The sequence below is a fragment of the Parasteatoda tepidariorum genome, chromosome 4 (genome assembly GCF_982258835.1).
Source record: "Parasteatoda tepidariorum strain Cologne lab strain chromosome 4, Ptep-v5.0, whole genome shotgun sequence".
In the NCBI taxonomy this organism is placed as follows: domain Eukaryota; kingdom Metazoa; phylum Arthropoda; class Arachnida; order Araneae; family Theridiidae; genus Parasteatoda; species Parasteatoda tepidariorum.
The window spans coordinates 8,857,501-8,880,308 of record NC_141758.1 but is presented as its reverse complement, the minus strand read 5'-3'; the positions used below and the strand labels follow the sequence as shown (position 1 = coordinate 8,880,308).

At 32.8% G+C, this 22,808-nt stretch overlaps 1 protein-coding gene across 4 annotated transcripts in view; it reads right to left on the bottom strand.

Moving 5' to 3' along the window:
* LOC107439236 (protein phosphatase 1 regulatory subunit 16A) overlaps nucleotides 1-22,808 on the bottom strand; it is an 88,297-nt gene that overhangs the window by 5,390 nt on the left and 60,099 nt on the right. For all 4 annotated transcript variants that reach the window (XM_016051756.5, XM_016051757.5, XM_043046235.3 and 1 more), the window contains 8 exons: nucleotides 19,219-19,617; nucleotides 17,767-17,837; nucleotides 17,398-17,647; nucleotides 15,181-15,305; nucleotides 10,804-10,929; nucleotides 9,458-9,533; nucleotides 6,792-6,909; nucleotides 3,016-3,127 (listed from right to left, as the gene is read on the bottom strand). In XM_016051756.5, the coding sequence (XP_015907242.1) occupies nucleotides 3,016-3,127; nucleotides 6,792-6,909; nucleotides 9,458-9,533; nucleotides 10,804-10,929; nucleotides 15,181-15,305; nucleotides 17,398-17,647; nucleotides 17,767-17,837; nucleotides 19,219-19,489 (1,149 nt within the window). In that variant the 5' untranslated portion in view covers nucleotides 19,490-19,617. The remainder of the gene's footprint in view (nucleotides 1-3,015; nucleotides 3,128-6,791; nucleotides 6,910-9,457; nucleotides 9,534-10,803; nucleotides 10,930-15,180; nucleotides 15,306-17,397; nucleotides 17,648-17,766; nucleotides 17,838-19,218; nucleotides 19,618-22,808) is intronic.

The following is a 22,808-nucleotide window of genomic DNA, read 5'->3' as shown; positions in this document are numbered from 1 at the left end:
GGGGGGAGGAATCCAGGGAGTGATGCAATAGTTCAAGCTGCTCATTGATTGATTTTCATCAACTCTCGATCAACTGTATATTTGTTGTTTACTGTGAATGAGCGAAATGGATGGTTATTTACTTCCACAGTTGACAATCTCGCTTTAGTAAATGCCCGAAACTAGGCTTAGTTAAGTGCCATTGCCCGGTATGCCCTACATCAATGTTTTTTAAGGTCACGTGCCACTGCCCCAGTATGCATTTCACCGGTACTCCGAGCACCGATATTTCTTCTAATTCATCCTCAGAAGATATCAAAATATCGAATAAATACAATAATATCAACGAATAAACTAATATCAAATCTGATATGGCAAATATTTCGGACATTCACTAAAGCGACTTTGTGATAGTTGACATTCACCGGTGAATGTCGACATTCTCTTGATTTCCGTCATTCACGGTAACATACGGAAATAAAGTGAATAGTTTTTTCCTTATCCAGGTTTTCTTTTTGCACAAATTAAATTTAGTCGTTTTTTTTTCAGAATCTTATCATGTTTATTATTATTATATCGCAAATTTATGCTACGTAAATCTCTCACACCCCCCTCTTCCCTCTCATTCTATAAAGTTCAATTTAAATGAAAGAGCTATACGAGTTAGGTACTCCTCACCCTATGTTTAAATCGGTATTTTCAATTTTAAATGGATTATAAGAATGCTGATAGTTATTAGAATTGAGTTCAACGTCATTAGTATTGAAAAAAAAACAGGCACATGGGAAAGTGCATCCGTTAAAATTCAACTTTATTCACAAGAGACGGAAATAAAACCTAAAAAACTCATGATTTGGTGATTATTGGGAAAAATGAAAGTATTAAAAAATTCATAGCGGTTCGACGAAGTCCATCCGAGGCATGTATAAAAATAAATTGAAAAATTACAAAATATGGCAGCATCTGATGTTTTTACAATTTGCTAGTTACAGTGCAAAGTATCAAAATTTGCAAATTTTACATCTATTATAATTGTTTGTGCCAAAAGGCCCTTATAACAATAAAACATCATAAAACCAAATCAACGTTAGTACAACAAGGTTGCCCACAAACTAGAGGATATAACCAATTCATTAAATGTGAATATTTTGAATGTTAGTTGATGTTCTGACCGATTAAAAATTTCGTTATAGAAAAAAAATATAATTGTTAGGAAATTTCTTTGTAAAGAGATTCAACAAATTTAGTTTGTTAATAATTTATAAAGCAAAGTAAAGCTATTCATTAAATGTGAATATTTTGAATATTAGTTGATGTTCTGACCGATTAAAAATTTCGTTACAAGAGATTCAACAAATTTAGTTTGTTAATAATTTATAAAGCAAAGTAAAGCAATTCATTAAATGTGAATATTTTGAATGTTAGTTGATGTTCTGACCGATTAAAAATTTCGTTATAGAAAAAAAAAATTTATTGTTAGGAAATTTCTTTGTAAAGAGATTCAACAAATTTAGTTTGTTAATAATTTATAAAGCAAAGTAAAGCAATTCATTAAATGTGAATATTTTGAATGTTAGTTGATGTTCTGACCGATTAAAAATTTCGTTATAGAAAAAAAAATTGATTGTTAGGAAATGTCTTTGTAAAGAGATTCAACAAATTTAGTTTGTTAATAATTTATAAAGCAAAGTAAAGCAATTCATTAAATGTGAAGATTTTGAATGCTAGTTGATGTTCTGACCGATTAAAAATTTCGTTATAGAAAAAAAAATTTATTGTTAGGAAATTTCTTTGTAAAGAGATTCAATAAATTTAGTTTGTTAATAATTTATAAAGCAAAGTAAAGCAATTCATTAAATGTGAATATTTTGAATGTTAGTTGATGTTCTGACCGATTAAAAATTTCGTTATAGAAAAAAAAAATTAATTGTTAGGAAATTTCTTTGTAAAGAGATTCAACAAATTTAGTTTGTTAATAATTTATAAAGCAAAGTAAAGCAATTCATTAAATGTGAATATTTTGAATGTTAGTTGATGTTCTGACCGATTAAAAATTTCGTTATAGAAAAAAAAATTGATTGTTAGGAAATTTCTTTGTAAAGAGATTCAACAAATTTAGTTTGTTAATAATTTATAAAGCAAAGTAAAGCAATTCATTAAATGTGAATATTTTGAATGCTAGTTGATGTTCTGACCGATTAAAAATTTCTTTATAGAAAAAAAAAATTTATTGTTAGGAAATTTCTTTGTAAAGAGATTCAACAAATTTAGTTTGTTAATAATTTATAAAGCAAAGTACGTACTATTGCTATCACTATTTCTAACAATACTGTTACAATATGTTTTCAAAGAGCCCTTATAGTGGACTTTTTGCTGAGTTGGCAGACTGTATTTTAAAACTACTTTCACTTGATTTTCAAAATAGTTGCCATTTTTTTAAAAATAATTCATTTATGTATATGTTTACCGTGAACAACCCAGAGTGTCAACAATCACGTGGTCGTTTTGATAAATGTCCGAAATACTTGATATTAATTGATTCGTTGATATTATTATATTGATTCCATATTTTATTATCTGCTGAGGAAAGATTAGGAGAAACGTCAGCGTTCGGTTAAATGCATGCTGGGTAGTGGCACTAGACCTTAAAAAACATTGATGTAGGACATACTGGGCAGTGGTAATCTAGACCTAATGTATATTTCGAACATTTACCAAAGCGACTAGATGATTGTCAACATTCACCGGTTGGAAGTTAACCCATTTTAGTCATTCACAGTAACATATAATTATCAACAGAGATAAAAAATGAGGGGATGGGGGATAAGGGAGAAAAAGAGTGAGTATAATTCTCACCTTTTCCAGTAAATCAAACTCTAAATTTTGGTACTGCTTTAATAACCGGTTTTGATTTGGGGTCTTGATTCTTTAATAGGAGAGAAAAAACAAAAGAAGAATAAAAAAAACACAGCATTAATAGCAGTGGTAGCAATCTATATCGTCATAACAGATATTCTAGAAAGGCGCATATATTACCTCGTCTGTTCCACTCTGTTCTTGTTGCTCGTGTCTGATTCTTGCCTCTTCTCTCGCCTCTCGACGAGATATCAGTGTTTTGTCTCGTATGCTCGTCCTTCTTACAGACTGACTGCAAAATAAAGAACAGATTCATAATTCATTTGAAATAATAATTATTTAAAACATAGTTTAACACCTTAAAATGGTTTTTCGAATTTCTTTTGCCGAGGAAAATTAAAAAAGCTACAATTTGAGTGCCTTACACTTGAACCAAAATTTAAATTTAAATTATATATACCATCCTGACGTGAAGAATTATCTGGGCTTTAAAAGAGACGAATCACTTAAATATTTCAAAAATTAATTTAGCTTTTCTATAAATAGTCAGTTTGGCAACTTTTTTCCACCTAGAGTAAAATTATCAAAGTCTTATTCTTATTTCTTTCGAAAATTTTTATGAGCTTAGATAATGCAGTGTTAGGATAAGTCTCTAAAATGAAAAAATTAGATCATAAACACTTTTCAATTTCTTGAAGCTGTGGCTTTTCGTTAAATTCACAGTTTGCATTTTTTCAGAATAAACTTAGAGGGCGCTGACTAAAGGTAGGTTAAACATGATCAAACTGTTATTAAAATAGTATATAATTCTTAAAAAAGCATCATTTCATGAGATGACAGAAGAATTCGAAAAACAGCCTTATGGACCGCGTATAGCGCGTTGGTGCACACCTGATTGATACCTAACACCTATATGATTTTGTTTTGAAGACGCAAACAGTTTCTTAGAGTTAGATTTTATTGTAGAATTCAAAGTAAAATCCTTTGACAAAGAATATGGACATGTTTGCATAGAGTTGTTACTATACTGAAAAATTAAAATTTTTAGTTAGTAGCCTGTGGCCGGTAGAATCTAATGTCCTATTAGCCACTTTTTTTCTCACACCTAATGAGTCGGTGACAGACAATGATAGGCCCTTCTCATTCAATAGCTATATTTTTTTTTAAAAAATTTCTTGTTGCTTGAATCAAGTTATATATATTTTTTTTTAAATTTATATTACAAATATTCTATAGCAATGTTGTTTTGTTGTCGTCGGCCATTAAGGCAGACGGGGTGCGATTAATCTTGTTTTCCATTGGTGCTATCTATGACCAAGAATTCGACTTCTGCTACACCCATACGTCACACCCGTTTATAGGGCGAACCCATCCATACGTCATTTCGAGCCACAGAACTATCAACCTCCAATTCAGTATCCCCAGAGATATAATTTGATATGGGAGCAAGGAAGACTTTGTGACCCGACAGATTTAGAGTGCTTTACTACACGGAGAGTCTTCGATCAGCTGAATTCGAACTCCCTTTCTCACAAATGCTAGTCCAGCACCTTGTCAACCAGGCTATCCCAGCCTCACTCTACGACTATAAAAAGTTAATTCAACAATAAAAATAACATAATTATACAAAATTTAGTTAAATATACTGACTTTAAAGAGCTTTATATAAAATATTTGGGGTGGCCAAAGACATTTAATGTATACATTAAAACTTGGAAACATGTTATAAGAACTCTCCAGCCACACGATTACAAATTGATGGATTCTAAAGGATCAATGAAAATTCTGTTTTCCGGAGTATCTTTCTACATTCATTAAAAAACATTTTTAAACAGCGATGGGAAAAAGTGACCAGTACTTAAGGTTTCTACTTTTTTTTTTTGACACGTCAGAAAGCGAGTGCCTATTTTTAGAACTGTTATATATTGTTAGTAAAAAACATAATAAAATGTAATTTTTTTAAAAATATGTTCTGGGTGTGCAAGAGCCCTGTGTCTGTCAAATTCGATCGAATCGAATTTCAGCGCTGGCGAGGACCCGTTTTTAAAGTGTTAATCAATAACTGTCGTGAATAATAAATCTTCGTAATTTTTAAAAAGCTTTTTACTAATCACATTTAAAATACAGCGTGTCCCATATCCCATACACAACTTAGCAAAATTTACGTTTCAAATTAAAAATTGTGATTTTATCATAAGTTCGTAAAGTATAAGATTATATATGAAATAGAATATCGAGTGAAATACCTTTTTACATAGTAATTTTTTTTTATTTGAAAATAATTACTTACATACAAGACGCAAAATTTAAATTTCGTGTAACTTGGAACATTTTTTACAATAATTTAAACTAGAGTCGTGGTGGCTCAGGGGATAAAGTACTTGCCTTCCTATGAAGCTTCCCAGATTCAAATCTTACCTATGGCTGGTCCATATGAATTCAGCACCTAGATCGCACTGACCACTGTGGTAACGCAGCGATACCCCCAGTGGTGTATGGATCATGGGTTAGAGTACCCTTGCTGTTGGGCCAACCGTGGGAGGTTTTCGGGGGTTTTCCTCTCCGTGTAACGCAAAGGCGGGTTAGTTTCATCAAAAAGTCCTCCCCGAAGACTCTCGGAATGCTTGATCCAGGATTTCCCTTGTCTTCGAAGTTGAACTTTGGTAATCGTAAACTCAAAATTGGGTTAGCTGTTTAACGACGGTTATAAAAAAATAATAACTTAAACAAAGGAACCCACAAAAAGAAGAAAAAAAAGCATTGCATATAATGATGTCCCCGAAAATTTAGTCTCTTATGTAAGCGCTCCTACATGTTCCTACTCATGCTCCTCCCTTCTTGTCTACAAAAGTAAGCAAATGACGCGTCTCCGATAGACTTAGTATAATAACTCTTGTTGACCTAAGGAGCGCACCTTTAGTAAATAATGAATTCACACTAAACAGGCGGTCATTATTTTCATTAAAGTATGTTTTTAAAGCTCTTTCGCCAAAAGAAAATTTAAAAAAAGCCACACTTTACGTACTTTAAACTCGAAGCAAAGCCAGCAATTTGCATTAATTTTCAAACTATTTAGCTTTTTAAAATTATCTGGGTTTTGGAAGAGGCAAAAAAGCTTAGTTGCTAAATTCTTTTAGAAATCCCCAAGTTGGCAAATTTTACCACATTGTGAAAATCATTTTAAATGTATATTACGATCGTTCTTGAACAGTTAACCCAATTTTGATTTTAGGAGTAACAAGGTTCAATGTCATATGTTTCTAATTTTGAACCCAACCTAGAAGATAAAAGAACTCTAGGCACTTCGATGGGACTTTTACGTTGCGTGGAGTAGAAAAACACGATCCTCCCACGGTTAGTCCGGCGGCTAGGAGATTCTAACCGATGATTCGTCTACCAATGAGGAAAATTTACGTCTGCACTGTAGTCGGTGAAGAACAGAAATTGTAACGACGAATCATTACTGTGTTTTGAACCTAAATAACCTCATTGGGAGGCGAACGTTCATATAATTAGGTTCTTTTCATACAGCCATCTCGTTATTAAAAAAGTGATTCTCAATTTTTTGTGCATATTTATGAGTCGAAACGATGCAATATTTGAGTAAAAAAGCATTCCTGCTGCAGCCTAGTGTGGGTCAGGGGTCATGAAAGTTAAGGTTCTGCAATTTCGTGAAGAACAGGCATGATAGTAGCAATGTGGTCAGCATTGCATTACCTGCAGATAAGCTGGTACTCATTAGTCTGAAGAAGTTCATGCCGCCACCCAGGAACGAGCCCCAGTTCCTTACAATGACAGCTCAGTGCCGAAAGGGGATGCTATATGACGGGAGAAACCCTTCACGACGAATTCTTTTTCACCGACGTAAATAATACGTCATATTTAAAGGAATTCTCCTCGAATGGATTTCTAAATCGGCATTAAAAGTATTTGTTTTTACATAAAGAATGTCTTACCTTCTCGTGTTTTGGCTGTGAGATCGTTTCACTTTTTGCGGTTGTGAAGCACGTTTTGTCTCAATCTCATTCTTCAGTTGCATGATTCTTTCTTTCAGATCTTGATCTTCACAAATGTCTTTTAAAAAGAAATTATTATATATATATATATATATATATATATATATATATATATATATATATATATATATATATATATATATATATATATATATATATATATATATAATAAATAAATAAATACAAGAAAACACTAAGAAAATTAAGAAAAACAATAAGTAACATTTATTGTATATATATATATATATATATATATATATATATATATATATATATATATATATATATATATATATATATATATATATATATATATATATAAATATATATATATATATATATATATATTTATATATATATATATATATATATATACAATAAAGAAGAGACAATAGAAAATTAAAGAGAGAAGAATTTCACAAACGAAAATTAAAATTTATTATTTTTAGTGTTTTATATACATACACAATGAATTATGCAATAAGAATAAAAATTGAAGAGAAAAAGTAAAACACATACAATTCCAAGTCACAACAGCGCCAGTTGCTAAAAGTTATAATTGGAGGAATATTTGAAAAAAATATGTGGGGGGGGGGAATCAAAATAAGTTTTTACCTGACATTAAAACAGATTAGAATATAATAACAGGAAAAAACTGAAATCCATACACAAAAAATAGCTGTATAAAACTTTATTAAAGAAAATACCCACAAAAGAAATAGCACTAAATTGGAAATGCAGCTTGATTTAAAAATTTCAATCTTAATTTACTGTCATTGAAAATAATATTTCGCACAAATATGGAAGAAAAACAAATGTACTATTCTTTCACATGAATGAATTCTTTCAAGTAAATATACATATAATATATTTTTCGTATAATTATACTGCATATGTTGCTAATTGCTATAAAGATTTTTAAGAAACTACGAAAGAAATGTTTTATTTTTTTAAATTTATTTTTTTATCTGAATTCATCGATTTTTTTTAATAGGAAAATCTTAAGTCCTTCATAATGAGTGCGTAAGAATCTCTTAGGTTTTACAAGAAATTTTTAACTGTATAGGACATAGCATCACTGTAAAAAAAAACTGAAATTTATGAAACTTAATCTATTTCGAAATTTATAAAATTTAAATCTATTTCGATAGAAATAACTGATTCAAATCAATTGATTTGAAGCAGTAATTCAAATAATCAAAGTGAACTGATTCTATTGATTCGAGTCACTTAGATGATCCGTTATACCCAACTCTAATGTGGAAGGGTATGTCAATTAGTAGGCATCAAAAAGAAATGTCAACTTGTTATAAATAGAGATTCACTACACATTTTTTCATATTATACGGTAAACCAACCAGTGAAGGAACACTACCCAGAGAAGGAACATTTCTAAAAATAAGAATTTGAAAGTTTTTCTTTAGAGTGATTGGTAGCAATAGCTTACTGCCAAACAATAGGAAGTCATCTAGCAATGTTTTGGATTACCTGGTTAAATAGACTTCTCTAGAAAAATTTCTGAATTTGTTATTATCTCTGCAACACCTTGTTTCTTTAAAAAAATTATAAGGTGAGTGTTTGTATTTATATGTTTGAAGTAGAATTAATTGCTTGTAATAGTTTTATTTTTCTCTCTGTGAAAAAGAAAATTCAAAATATAGTTATTGAAGTTACGTTTTATTTTTTTTTAAGCATCATAGCATAATAAAGTACTGAGTGTTTATTCACTGGATCACCAAACGATGAAAAACCAGTGAAGGAACAAGTGTTCCTTTACTGGTTTTTTTTTCTAAGTTAATGAAAATAAAAGATAAACTTTAATTTTCGTGTACCTTTAGTGATGTTCCGCATCAAAAGTATGTTAAAAATACGAAAAACAACTTCTAACCAGTGAGGGAACAAGCATGTTCCTTTACTGGGCATAGATTTCCCAGTGAATGAACAGTATGTGTTAATATGTTGACACTTTAATTTTCAATTCATGATTACAAAAAAAGTTAACATTTTCCAAGTATTTATATGTTATAATTTCAAGAATAGGCTTGTTTTTAAATATTTGTATGGCTTATAAATTCATAAAGAGCGTTAAGAAATAACCAAAATTAAGCGTTCCTTTACTGAGTGTTCCTTCACTGGTAAGAGCTGTTCCTTCAATTCTTACTACTTGCTATTTGAACCTCCAAAACTTTAAAACAATATTATGTAAGTTCTCTACAATTTTTTTTACATAATTTGCAAATATGTTGACACTGTCATTTAACTAAAATTACGAATTTTGAAATTAATATGGTTTTTAAAAAGGCAAGCGAAGCTTAATTGTTCCTTCACTGGTTAGTTTACCCTACTTGTTTTTTTTTATATAAAGACAGCTTTTGGTCGTCAGGCATTAAAAATTCGCACTTAGTAATAAAATAAGTCAGCAATAGATTTTTTTGTCTTATATAAAAATGGTGAAAAACATATTTTTAAATGAAAAAAATTTAACTTATCTATAAACTAACTGATGCATTTTCTTAGTGACATTGTTTATTACTCTGGGCAGAAGAATCTTAACAGAAGTTTTAGTAGCATGCATTTTAACAATGAAAAAAATTTACAATACTTACCAAAAGGAGTTTCACCATTTTTCGTTTTCGCTGATAAATCTGCCCCAGCCATGACCAACATTTCAATAACATCAGGCTATAACGAAAAACATTACAAGTCTATTAAATTCACACTATTTTAAGAAGAAAAAAAAACAGCATTGCAGTGTACAAAAGATTTCAATTAAAATGTATGATAATTTACTGGTAACCATTTATCTAGAGTCTAATTGTAAAATTACCGAGAATTCAAAACGGAAAATTTATATTAAAATACAGAAAAAATAATTCACAGGAGGCTTCGAAATTTTACAGAAATAAAGTAAATAGAACTCTATTAATCACTTTCCCGCTCTGAAACCACCGGAGGCATTAGAGTAGAATTGAAGTCCCTGAAACGCAATGTACAATCCGATCAGACGCCGCACGAGGAATTGAACCCCGGACGGTAGGTGAATACTTTACCACTAATTATACCTCTAGTCATAAAGTAAATAATAATACCTGGATTTATTTGGTTCATTGACAGAAAGCCACTGCAAAAAATCAATATTTTCAGTAACTCTGTTAACGGGTAGCAACTTTCTTCATGCGTATTTTGTTACCGACGGATTCGGATTTCTTACCGTCAAAATATAGGGCGAAGCTGCAATCTAGGAAACAGGGTTCCCAGAGTTTGATCAGGAGAGCGATCCAAAGTTCGGACCCTTTACTGCTAATTTTACTTTTTGCGCATTTCACCATGAAACGAAAACTTTTTAAATGAATGGAAACATTTTTAGCACAATTATAAAATTCGTTCATTCAAAGATAATTCCATGAAAATTCGATTTCTCGGGAACTAATTGACCGATTTCGCCTACATTTTGTCTTGAGATTTTACATTCTTCAAAATGTTTTAAAAACTTGTATACCGTACCATTTTAAAAAATAATAAAAAATAATTAATAAAAGTTATTTTTAGCACGGAATTATCTTCGGATAAACGAATTTTATAATTGTGGGTAAAATTTTTTCAATTTGATGAAAAAGTTCTCGAGATATTCGCTCTCCAGAATCAAACTATAGGAACCAAGTTTTCCACAATGCGGTAACCTTCGATATTTTGGGGGACAGAAATCCAAATCCATCATAAAAAAAAGTATGTTTGTTTACAAAAAGTACGTTTTTGTGTCACATTCCGTAACTTAAAATATCGTCTGCGCTAATTAATTAGTATATTTGAGGTTACGCCCTTGAACCTTTATGATAGATTTCTAGAACGCGAAGATCCGATCATTAGATCAAAAGTAATTCAGGGTGTTTTACTCATTTATTGTTTATTCACACTTGAACACAATAAGAAGAGAGCTTGGTGAACTACTTACATGTCCCCAGCATGCCGCTGCATGAATAGGCTGCCACATGTCATTATCACAAACATTAGTAGAGCCATGGTTATCGAGAATAAATTCCACAACGGTCACATACCCGTTAGCTGCAGCTATGTGGAGCTGAAAGATCAAACAAGGACTGTACAAAACATTCATTACAAATGGTATACATCGTAACATAATACATAATAGAATTAAGGGTAACAAAATAAATGTTTTGAAAACGTCAAATTTTTTAATAAATACAGGCATACACCCCCTACTAAGTTTTCGCAGTTACGGAAAATATGCTTCATAGTGACAAAGGTTATGAATAAATATTTTAACAAATTAGAATTAAATTAGTTTTGTCCATTTCTACTTAAATAAAGATATAAAAGATCAAACGGTTATGGTGATTCTATTTTCAAAAATTGTATTAAGCAACGTTTGTAATTGACAGTTGTATACCTGTTTCATTGTCTTATCATTTTTTGAATAACAAGTAATTAATTGCAGATAAATTTCCCCCTATACCTGCCAACTTTTAATCCCTTCCATTGTCATTTTTCCCAGTGGTATTAAAATGGAATTGAAACTTCAATTTTAAGCAAACAAATACGTTGTATTTGAGAAAACTTAAGTTGACAACCATGACTCGACTCGACTCGATAGGTGGTTTGATGAAGTACCTGCCCGCGGATGCGGGCACCTCACTTCTTCATCGAAAATGGGCCCTAGGGCGACGGTGACTATTGGCTTTAACAAATAGTAGTAATTCCACAGATGAAGATCTGTGGTCGTCATCATTGGCAGTATCTCCTCGTCTAAGTCTTGGTTGGTGGGAGGAGGGACTGGATCAGGGAAACTAATTCCGCATCTTTCATGAGTTCCTGTAGTTCTCTCACGATGTGAGTAAATCTGGCTACTGGGTTGGTAGGAGTTCGATGTTGTTGTCTCCTCCTGGGTGCGAGCTTTCTCTTTGGCCTGGCTGGGCAACCTGTGAAACAGGCTGGGTGGTCATTTTTGCAGTTCACGCATGATGGTGGCTCGTTCAGGGGTTTCGTGCATTTGTAGGTGTAATGCGCACCAGCGCATTTCATACACGCTGGCTCATCGGTGCATTTGCTCTGTGTGTGGCCGAAGCCTTGACACCTATAGCATTGAACTTCGTGGCGGCCGCCACGAAATCTTTCCACTCTGACTGGTGTGTTCAGCAATCGGTTGATTCTGAAGATTTCCCGGTGCTTAGGATCATCGGGCAGGTGACAACCATGATAGTAACGCATATTAATATATGTGCTTAATTTTTAGTTTTAGTTTTAGTAATATGTGCTTAATTTTGACAACCATGATAGTAACGCATATTAATATATGTGCTTAATTTTTGTAAGAATAGTGGTGATCAATATCATTTAAAAATTAAAATTATTAAAGAAAAAATAGTGCATGATTACTACCACTTTAAATATGAAAATAAAATCTTCCGGAAAATCCGGAAGATTTGGCAGGAATGTAATTTGTATCGATTATTAGTTAATGCGTGAACTTTGCTTTCTGATTTGCCTGAAAACAATCCTATTTAGGCAACTTATTGCACATAAAAGCTCATTTTTTTGAAAAAAAATTTTTATTTTTTTATAGCTACTAAATGTTCAAAGTATCTTAACAATTTGTTCTTTAGTGAAGGTGTTCTTTTAGAAATGCAATAAAAACAACGGCTTTTTGTTTCTCTGTGCAAGTAAGAGAGGAAATAAGGAAACTAAATTGGATGTATGTAGTTTAAAATTAAGTCATACTTCATACAATTACGTTATACTACATGCATGAAATTATGTCATACTTCATACAATTACGTCGTTATACTACATGCATGAAATTACTTTGAATAAAATTACGTCATTCTACATACATCTAGTTAAAACCAATTTTTTATTTCTTTGCCGAACTTTAAAGGGCGTGCAAAAGTGCACCGTAATTTTGTATCCGATCAGATGATGGTTTGACTCTGACCAAAAGAAGAGCTATCGAATTTAGCTTACTTTTAACAGTGTCTCTTGAAAGTACTTTTACTATGAATAAACTGTTACATAAAAGAATTGTTCAAAAGTGAATGAAACTGCTAATGAATTGCTGAAAGTCAGCTGATCTGGTTTAACTTGATTTCAGTGGTCGGAAAAACTACATTTTTTAAACTACAACTTATTGAATACAAATGCATTTCACTCCATCTATTCCTTTTTAAAATGTAGTAATTGCAAACTATCTGATACCATTGGGTTCTTGCACTTCCAGAAGAAGATCACAATGCCAGCGCCAGCTGATCGCTTATAAGTAAAATGGCTTGTTAAAGTCGAACTAAGTTTCAACACATAAGTTAAAAAATATTAATTAACGTGAAATTAATTAAATACAGATCCGGATCACACATAGCCATATATGGCAGTACTTTTACTTTCGTTACTTGTACCGCCGGTACAAGTAAAAAGTACGTACTTTTACTTGTACTTCGTTACTTTTTAAATTTAGTACTTTTACTTGTACTTTCGTTACTTTTTTAGGGAAAAAGTACAAGTATTTGTAACGGAAATATCGAATGAAATCGTTACTTTTTTCTAAAACTCGGTAAACTTTCTAAAAAAAAAAATTAAATTTATAAAAAATGCTTATGTTTTTTTAATTTATAAAATTAATGTGCAATATATATGCATTCATAGCTAACTTTGTGTTTAAATACCTTCTGTTTCAACTTATACTGCACATTCAATTTTTTTCTTACTAACTCAAACATCACAAAGCTATCTGAAACCCCGTGTTTGCTTTGTTTATGTTTGTGCTTTTAAAATGCGTTTCTAAAGAGTAACACAATTTTGAATTAATGGTAATTTAAATAGATAAAAATAATAAACAAAAAATTTAAATCAATAGATAAAATTTCTTTTTCGTGCAAATTCATAAAAAGTTTGATATTAAAATTATATTATACGATTATATTATAAAATTAAATTATAATATTCTTCCGAATTTAAAAATAAATTAATATCCATAACTTTCAAATTTAAAAATAATTAAATAAATAACAACAATTTTGCCGACCTTACATTAACACAAACATTAAAGACCTTACAAACATTAAAGAACATAAGAATATTATTCAATAAAATTTTAGGTTACTTTGAATTTTCGATTTCCCAGAAATGTACTTTTAAATCGTTACTTTTTTTGCTTAGTACTTGTACTTTTACTTGTACTTTTTACTCGTTACTTTTTAAAATAAGAACTTTTTACTTTTTAATCATTACTTTTTTTAAAAATACTTGTACTTTTACTCGTAACTTTTTGAAAGTAACGTTGCCATATATGCACATAGCATTTGTTGAAACATAATTCTTACGCTGCTACGACTTTTATTTAATTTAGATTTATTATTTGTTTATGTATTTTATTGTTATCGTAATACATTTTTTTTCTTGTACTTGGCAACTTCGATTTATAATTAGTTTGTTTATGATCAACATGGTTTCGTGCCAGCTTTTGTGTTAAGTAAGAAACAGATAGTGAAAAAATTGAAATCTTTGTGAAAGAATCTTCGTGAAATATAAAGTGTGCCACATAAGAGAATTGATACTTGAAGGGCTTGACTTACTCGAAACAGAATAATGGAAAGAACAGTTGCTAACGTAAACAAAAGTCAAGTTTCAACAACCCATCAGGAGTGGGATACCCACACTTCGTCACTTGCAGGCATCCCATTGAACTAAATAATTTTTATACTTCATTTGACTAACTAATTTGAGGGCGCAATTTTACTCTCGAGTTTAATCCCGACCACTGGGTAGGTTTATTTTTTTCTTAATCGTCGTTGAACAGCCGGCTCGGTTTTACAACTGCTAATGTTGAACTACGTTACCTAGTCATTTTGAACCCAATCCAAAAGACAAGGGAATTCCTGGATAAAGTATTGGGAGAAATTTGCCATCGTGGAAGTCTTTTAATGGAACCAACCCGTATTTGAGTTAGAGAAGAAAACCGCAAAGACCTCCCACGGTTAGTCTGATGGAAGGGGACCCGTGATCCTTCTACCACTGAGGATATTTTACGTAGCACTGTGATCGGTGCAACAGGGTATGGAATTCGAATCAATCAGTTATAGCTGGGATTCGAACCCGGTTTACCTCAATGGAAGGCGAGCGTTCTTTCCCCTGAGCCACCAAGGCTCTGTGTAGGGTTTATTGATCTGATTCAGAAATGAACCCACTACCTCCAATGTTTGTAACAAAGTTGTGTGGATTTCCATCCAATTGACTGCAATGTAGGTGAGCATTGACATCCAACAGTTAGAATAGAAGAAGGAAAGAGTGAATAAGAAAGAACAAAATAGAGAATACATACGGGTGTAGCTCCTTGTTGATCTCTGTATTCTATATCTCCTCCATCTTCCAACATGCACTTCAAATCAACAAGCATTTCCTGTTCTGTTATAGCACGCGTTTCGTCAATCATTTCTTGCGTGATTCCTACAGTGTGTCCAATGACAATACAATTAATTTTTATTCTACAATAGTTTTAGTAATTTATTAGTTAGTTTATTAGTTCAGTATTAGTCGTAAACTTTTAAATTTTTAATGTATATTAAAAATTATAGAAGCTTTTTTTTGAAAACAAAAATCATTTCGCCATTTTATTCATTATTTTTAGGTTTCTTCGAAATATTATGGCCATGGAGCGAGCTAAGTTTGTTCACCAACAACTTCCACCAAAGTCAAGTATTCGTAGTCAATGTAGTGTGCAAAATAAGAAAAAACGGACCACCCTGAATAACTTTTGATATAATGATGGGATCTTCGCGTTCTAGGACTCATTTTTAAAGGTTTGAGGGGGCGATTTCAAATATGCCAATTAATTAGTCCAGACAATAGTCTAAGTTACGGAATCTGACACAAAAACGTACTTTCTCGGGGTAAACATAACTTTTTTTACAACGAATTTGGATTTCTTACCCCCAAAATATTGGAGGTAGCTGCAATCTGGAAAATAGGGTTCAAGAGTTCAAAGTTTGAACCCCTTCATGTTAATTTTATTTTTTGTGCTTATTTTGCCATAACTTCTTAAATGAATTGAAAAGTTTTTGCCCACAATTATAAAGTTCGTTTCTCCAAAGATAATTCCATGAAAACTTTTAGTAGATATTTACTATTTTTTTAAATTATTTTATTAAATAATGGTCGAAAATATTATGAATTGTAAAGTATAAAAAGAGTTACATATTTTTAAAGAACATAATTTTACATGACAAAATAAGAATTTGAGCGAAATCGATAATTCCTGATCAAATCAAATTTAAAAAATACGGCTTCTTTCAGCGAACTGATCGTATAGACACGGATTCCCAGTAGAACACCGATACAAGCATCACTGGCTGCGGTCAGTAAGCGGGGTGTGTGATAACTTATATCAGCCTGCGTAGGGACCGAGGGTGAGCGGTATCAATTGTTATCTCGTTATGGGAAAATTTCTAAAGTAAAACACTCGAATTCGCATGCAGGTCATCGGTCTAGCAAACGCGGAGGAGCTATCCCCTCCGCAGGGGATCAAAATTGTGATGTCATATCTTCAGATCATCCCCAGGGATGTTTCACAGACTTTGGGGGAAGAAAATTCCGATTTAGGGATTTAAGCAAGTAGTTATTGACTCTCTACATTTTTCACTTTTTCTTGCTAGTTGGAGTAAAAGGGCCTTTATCATAGTATGCGAAAAAAATCGCGTATGCGATTACGGAGATGCGAACGAGAATCTGGTTTAGCATGTTCTTCAGAGTGAATATAACTCACCTATCAAGTTCTCATTCACATTTCCGAATTCGTATACACCAGTTTTTTTTACTTCATGCAATTAAAATTGTCTCCTAACGCTGTTTTCAAAGCTCTGTGTCCAAGAAAAACAAAAAAGCCATAGTTTAAGTGCCTTACACTTGAAGCAATGCGATGATTTTAAATTGTAGATGTAATCTTGTCGTGAAGAATTATCTGTGTTTTTTAGAACAGACAAATACCTTAAATATTTTAAAAGTTATTAAATCTTTTTAAAAATCACCAATTGGGTGATATTTTCCCCCTAAATAAAAATTATCAAAATCACTGCCTTATTCTCAGTTTTGAAAAATTTTATGAGCCCAAGTAACGCAGCATAGGAGTAAGTTTTTAAGCCGTATTAAGAAATTAGACCATTTTCACAAAACTGTGGCTAAATAGTATTGACGTTTTAAGCCGTTTTCAAAACAAGCGTAGACAGCGCTGCCATTAGATACTCTAAACTTGGTCTAACAGTCATGAGTAACAGTTGCAAACTCACAGTTCGCAAAAAAGTATCAATTCATATTACGACGGAGATTTCGAAAAACAGCCTTAATACTTCAAGTATTGGCAAAGCATTTTTTTTTTCAGTCTTGTCACGTCAGAAGACTGCTTTCAAGTGCCTGTTTTTTTTTAAAATCCTCATGCGGAGTAAGGACCGGACATTTTTTAACCAACTGGAGTCGAGCGGAACTCAAGCAGTAAAATTTGCTTCCATTCCAATCGTGAATCCATGAATGAATTGAAAAGTGATACCTTTTTTGGCCATTTCAGATTCGATATAGTCCAAGGTGGTTTCGTCCTCGCATATGTCATACGGCATGTTTCCGTCAGCATTCACAGCCAGCAGATCGGCCCCTTTAGAGATGAGGTACCTCACTAAGTGTATATGGCCACAGGTAGCTGCTGCATGAAGCGGTGTCCACTGCTCGCTGTCCTTGGCGTTGACGTTGGCACCGAACTCTAGAAGGAGTTTCATCATCGCCTCGCTGTCGTCAATGCAACACTGTGTATTGAACATAAAACATAAGACATTCTTTCTGTCAACATACCACAATATATTGAGCCTCGATATATTAGTGGTTATTATTAAGAAGAACTGTAGTCAATGGAATGAATACTTGCCTGGTGCAGAGCCGTGAGTCCATCTTCATTCGTCGAGTCAGGACTAACACCGAGCATAAGAAGTCTCCGAACTGAAACACAAAATTGTCATTATTACAAGAATCCTTAAGAACTTTTTATATCATTAAATTTATTATGTTTAAGTACAAAATTAATAAAAAATCTATTTTATGTATTTAAAATCTTTACTGGGAGTCTTACTGTTAGGTTTTACAATGTTGTTGTCGTAACCGTAAGGGGTGCGATTGTACTTGTTTTCCGCTGGTGCCATCTGTGGCCAAGAATTCGACTTCTGCTACACCCATACGTCACAACCGTTCATACCATTCATACATCTATTCATTCATCCACAGATTGTAATTTTGAAATAAACCAGAGAACGATCCATCTCCAATGCAATTCCTCCACAGAGATATAATTTGTTATGGGAACATGGAGGACTTTGTGGACCCCACAATATATACATGTGCAGGGTCCCCTAGGGCTTAGAAAATTTAAAATAGCGGTGACGAAAATAAAACAAAAGTTGATATATTAATTTTTGTGTAACCTAACCTGCAATTTGTTTTCCGGAGAAAGTATATATGCATGAAAATTCCAACTTTACAAGGCCTGCTTAATCCCCAGATATGTCATTGAAAGAGCATATTTGGAGACACTTGGGACGCAAGTTGGACAGCCTCCGAGTTTATTATTACAGCAAGTATTGAACGCAATGCCAATTCAAATGAGATCGAGTAATGGACAACGTGTGTTTTTGTTCGCATTTTGTGGCGTAGCAAAGTTAATTTCAAATCGACCTAACAGCTAAATCGTAAATATTTGCCTTTCTCTCGTTAGACATCAAAATAAGCCACTTTTTCACATGCATTAGGAACTTTAATATTTCTTCCTCACACAGAAACAAACAGAATTTGTTGCGTGTTATAGCACGTTGATCGTATTTCTTGGCCGCAAAATTACGAAACAACAAGGGGGAAGAATAAGTTTTTCAATTCCAAGCTGCCTCCCTAAGGGGAATGGATTGCATCTTTTTTCTTGCAGATTTAGAAATGTAAGGGATGCATGTTAATATTTTTCATGCAGAAGATACAGCTGGCAGAATTTTCGATTTCAGAATTAGGAAATTGAAAATAATAAAAAAAAAACTATCTTTTTAACAACTAAATGCCTTTTAAAGCATTACGACGCTTCGAGTTTGCTACACTTTCTATTCGTTTTTATTTTATATATTATTATTTTCGTTCATTTTTTTCATTAATTGGGCAATGGACACTTAGAAAAACATCAATGTCAGGAATACGGGGCAGGTGTATATCGGGCAATAGCACATTACTTTAAGGAAAACAATCTAGTGAATACCGGGCAAGAGGCTTCTAAATTAAAAAAAATATCAGTTTAAAGAATACTGGATGTTTTAAGTCGTCTGTTTTTATTCAGAAAGAATCTTACCTTCTTCGACGTCATTCCTAGCCGCTGCTTCCAGAAGCATGACGCTTGGCACAAAATGTACTTTGTAAGATTTGTTACTTTTGGACTTTGGAATGAGGTCCGGGGTTGCCGCCCCTCCTTTCTTCCTCTTCGTCTGCTGCCATTCTTTCTCGCGTTGATTCCATCGCTTCAACTGCTGCACGCGTCTCTTTCTCGCGTGCTTCAGCCTCTCCTGAGTGCTCATCTTCTCAACGACATTCATCTCCGACACAAGTTCACAGTGATCGGCCATCACAGTAGTGGATTAAATGAGCAACACTTTTGAAATCATGGGTCACCTGCTGAATTTCATTTCTTTTCTAAACTTCGTAGGCTAGATATAAGGCTACGTCATTTGAAGTGGGAAGACAAGAAACAAATCTGAAACAAATATAAAAGAAAAGTTGTCAAAAGTATTCCGTTTACTAAAATAAATAGGATGGCGGAGTAATATGAAAACGGTCATATATATTAAGCGAGATAAGCCTAATTGCAATGGAAAGGTAGGCGTCTACTTTCCATGACACCGAAATAGGGATGAAGAGCAGACACATATTTTTTTATTTATTCCCAATGTCAATACAGGAATACATATAAAAAGGAATTCATGAACACTAATAAATAAAAGTAAAATACAATTAAAAGAAGTGACCATTGTCTTAAAAGTTCTCTGGAACGTAGTAAAACGCTGTTTCAAAATCGTAGTAAAGTCTAAGAACCAGTCCCCGTCCCAAGGTTTGGGCTGGTCCCTGAGTATAAATAAAAATATAAAGAAAAAAATATGAATATAAAGAAAAGCCATAGTTTGGGGGAAATGAAAAGCATTTTTGATCTGATTTTTAAAAGTGCCTGAGCTTATCCCTCTATCCAAACTTCCACACCACAACAAACAAGAGGACTTTCAGCTGCGGCAGATTTAAAGTGCACCTTGCTGCATAAGCACGCTAGCTGTTTAGTCGGCTGCCAGGATCGAACTCACGAACTCCTGTTTTCCATCAGCGAGAGATCGATCTTTTGCTGATTATGTGCAATCCAACGCTTCATTATCTGGGTTTACAAAAATAAACTGCTGAAATCTTGCCAAATCGGCAATTTTTAAAAGAAAGTTTAATAATAATAACAATGTTTAAGCTATTTGTCTGTTTTAATTTTTAGAGCAAATATGGTAATTATAGTTTAAAACTATTTCGTTGCTTCAAGTTTAAGGCACTTAGAATGTGCTTTTTAAGGAATTTCGGAAAACACAATCTTCCTTCTAGAAAGAAATTAAACACATAATAATAAAGTCGTTAATCCAACCTGCTAATCTTTTTAACACATTAAAGATTAGATTTGTTAAAAAACAAAAAAAGGAATGGAAGCTGTTGTCTTGATCGTCCATCACTCGCTGAAGCATGAAGCAATATTGATGGGCACGAAAGTGATTTCTTGGATCATAAAAGAAAGGCTTCGGTTACATTCAAGGTAGCTCTTTTCACATCAGAAACAAAGGAAGTGTGGCACCATAAAAACTGAAGTTTTATGACAAAAATAAGTCAGGCAGATTAATGATTCCTCGCACAAGAGTTGCCATTTAACGCTTTGACAACATTCCAAACGCATTCTGAGAAACCCACTCACTGTTACGTTGTTCTATAAAGCTAATTAAGGTGATAGAAAAGGATACGCTATTTTAATAGGTTACCGGACGTTGATCTGGCGTGAAACCGTCATCTCTTTAGACCCCCACAACGGTACAGAGATTTCAGTGACATGAGACAACGGGCGTGTACAAGGAGCAATGTTCGTTTCGGATACAGTCAAGGATTTTGTCTCCAAGACACTTTTGGAATAAACCTCATTCTGAAAATCGATTGTTAGGATTTATGTCACCAAGGTACCTTTGGAAAAAAACAGGGATAATTGTGACACAAAGTGCAAAACGCTGAAAAAGTTATTAACGACAAATCGATATGAATACATCAATTTATATACCATATATGTTTCATATTTAACATAAACTTTCAAACTAACATTTATAATTAAATTATCTCCTAATGTAGAACATCACACCTTATTGATAACTAATTCAAGAAAAAACTTACTTCTGACAAGAATCGCGATTTGGATTTTAAAATCGCGTGAATGCGAATCGTGGCATTGAATTTTAAAATCTTATGAATATGAATCGCGATATTGAAATTTAAAATCTCGTAAATACGAATCACGATGCATAATTTTTAGATCGATTCACTTTTAGAATCGGGGAATACGAATCGCAATGCGTAGTTTTTAAACTACGTACAAATTACGTTCGTTTCTGATATGACAAGCACGTGAATACGAATCGCGATATTGGATATTAACCTCGAGTGAATACGAATCGTGATAATAGGGCTTTTAAATCACGTTAATAATAATAATCGCAATGCCCGATTTTTAAATCGTGTAAATACGAATCGCAATGCATAACTTTTAAATCAGGTATATACGAAAATCGATGTTTGATAATAAAATCGTATGGATAAGACTATCGATATTTGCAGTTTCCGGCGCAGTTCCGAATATTCAAAATGGCGAAAATCTGCCGGAACCAAAATAATCAAAATGGCGGTAGAATGATGTGCATGTATACGTCTCGTTAATGGGATTTAAAAAAAGTTTCAACACTTCGTTGGATTATAAGATTTTGATTCGCGAAAAACTCACATGTTCTGCTTCTAGTTTTTAGGTCCAGACGAACGATACAATAAAAATGGAATTCCCTTTATAAAGCTGACTCAGGAAAACTATATTACGTTTTTTTGTCTCCAAGATTCATGCGGAATAAAGATTACACGAAAAAACGATGATTTGTGTCTATGAGACCTTTCGTTATTCAGAGGTTTATTTGTGGCTGCTGTGTGTATGTGTGACATGCGAGTTTGTCTACTCTAGACACCAATGTCTTAAACCCAGTTTCTATCTTCAACGGTTAGAGCTATCTCAATGGTGACAACAACAAAAAATCGATTGTTTGCTTGAAATAAAATATGTGTTCCGAGTCCAAGACATGCCGTGTAAAAAGTTCCTTAACAGAAAAAAAAAATGGTTGTAATGATAAATGCTTGGACCTAGGTAATATTTTTGTGTTACCTTCAGCCTTAGCTTTGGAAAAGCACCGTGCTTTGACTTCAGTTTTAAATATAAACTTTCAAATTATCATGTTTCTGAATTAATTGATCATGTTGCACACTCACATAAAATACACAGACGATGTAAGTGGAAGTAACGATAGTCGTGTTTTGGATCCACTAGTCATTCTAATTGTGAAATGAATTAGAGTGAAAATGTAGGCAGAACAGGTCTTATATCCCCTAAAGGTGCAGACGATAGAAAAGAAACCTTGAAAAGGGTCAAATTGTTTTAACGGTGGCATTTCCGACGCTGAAGGCTACTTTCATTGTTAGTTACCCGGGCAGAAATAAATGTTGCACAACGGAATCTTTCATCTCCTTCATAAGAGTAATTTTAGGATCTACTTACAGCATTACCGTAATTCACGAAAATTCAGTCTTTGTTTTTTAAAATATTTACCTGTTTTTTAAAATATT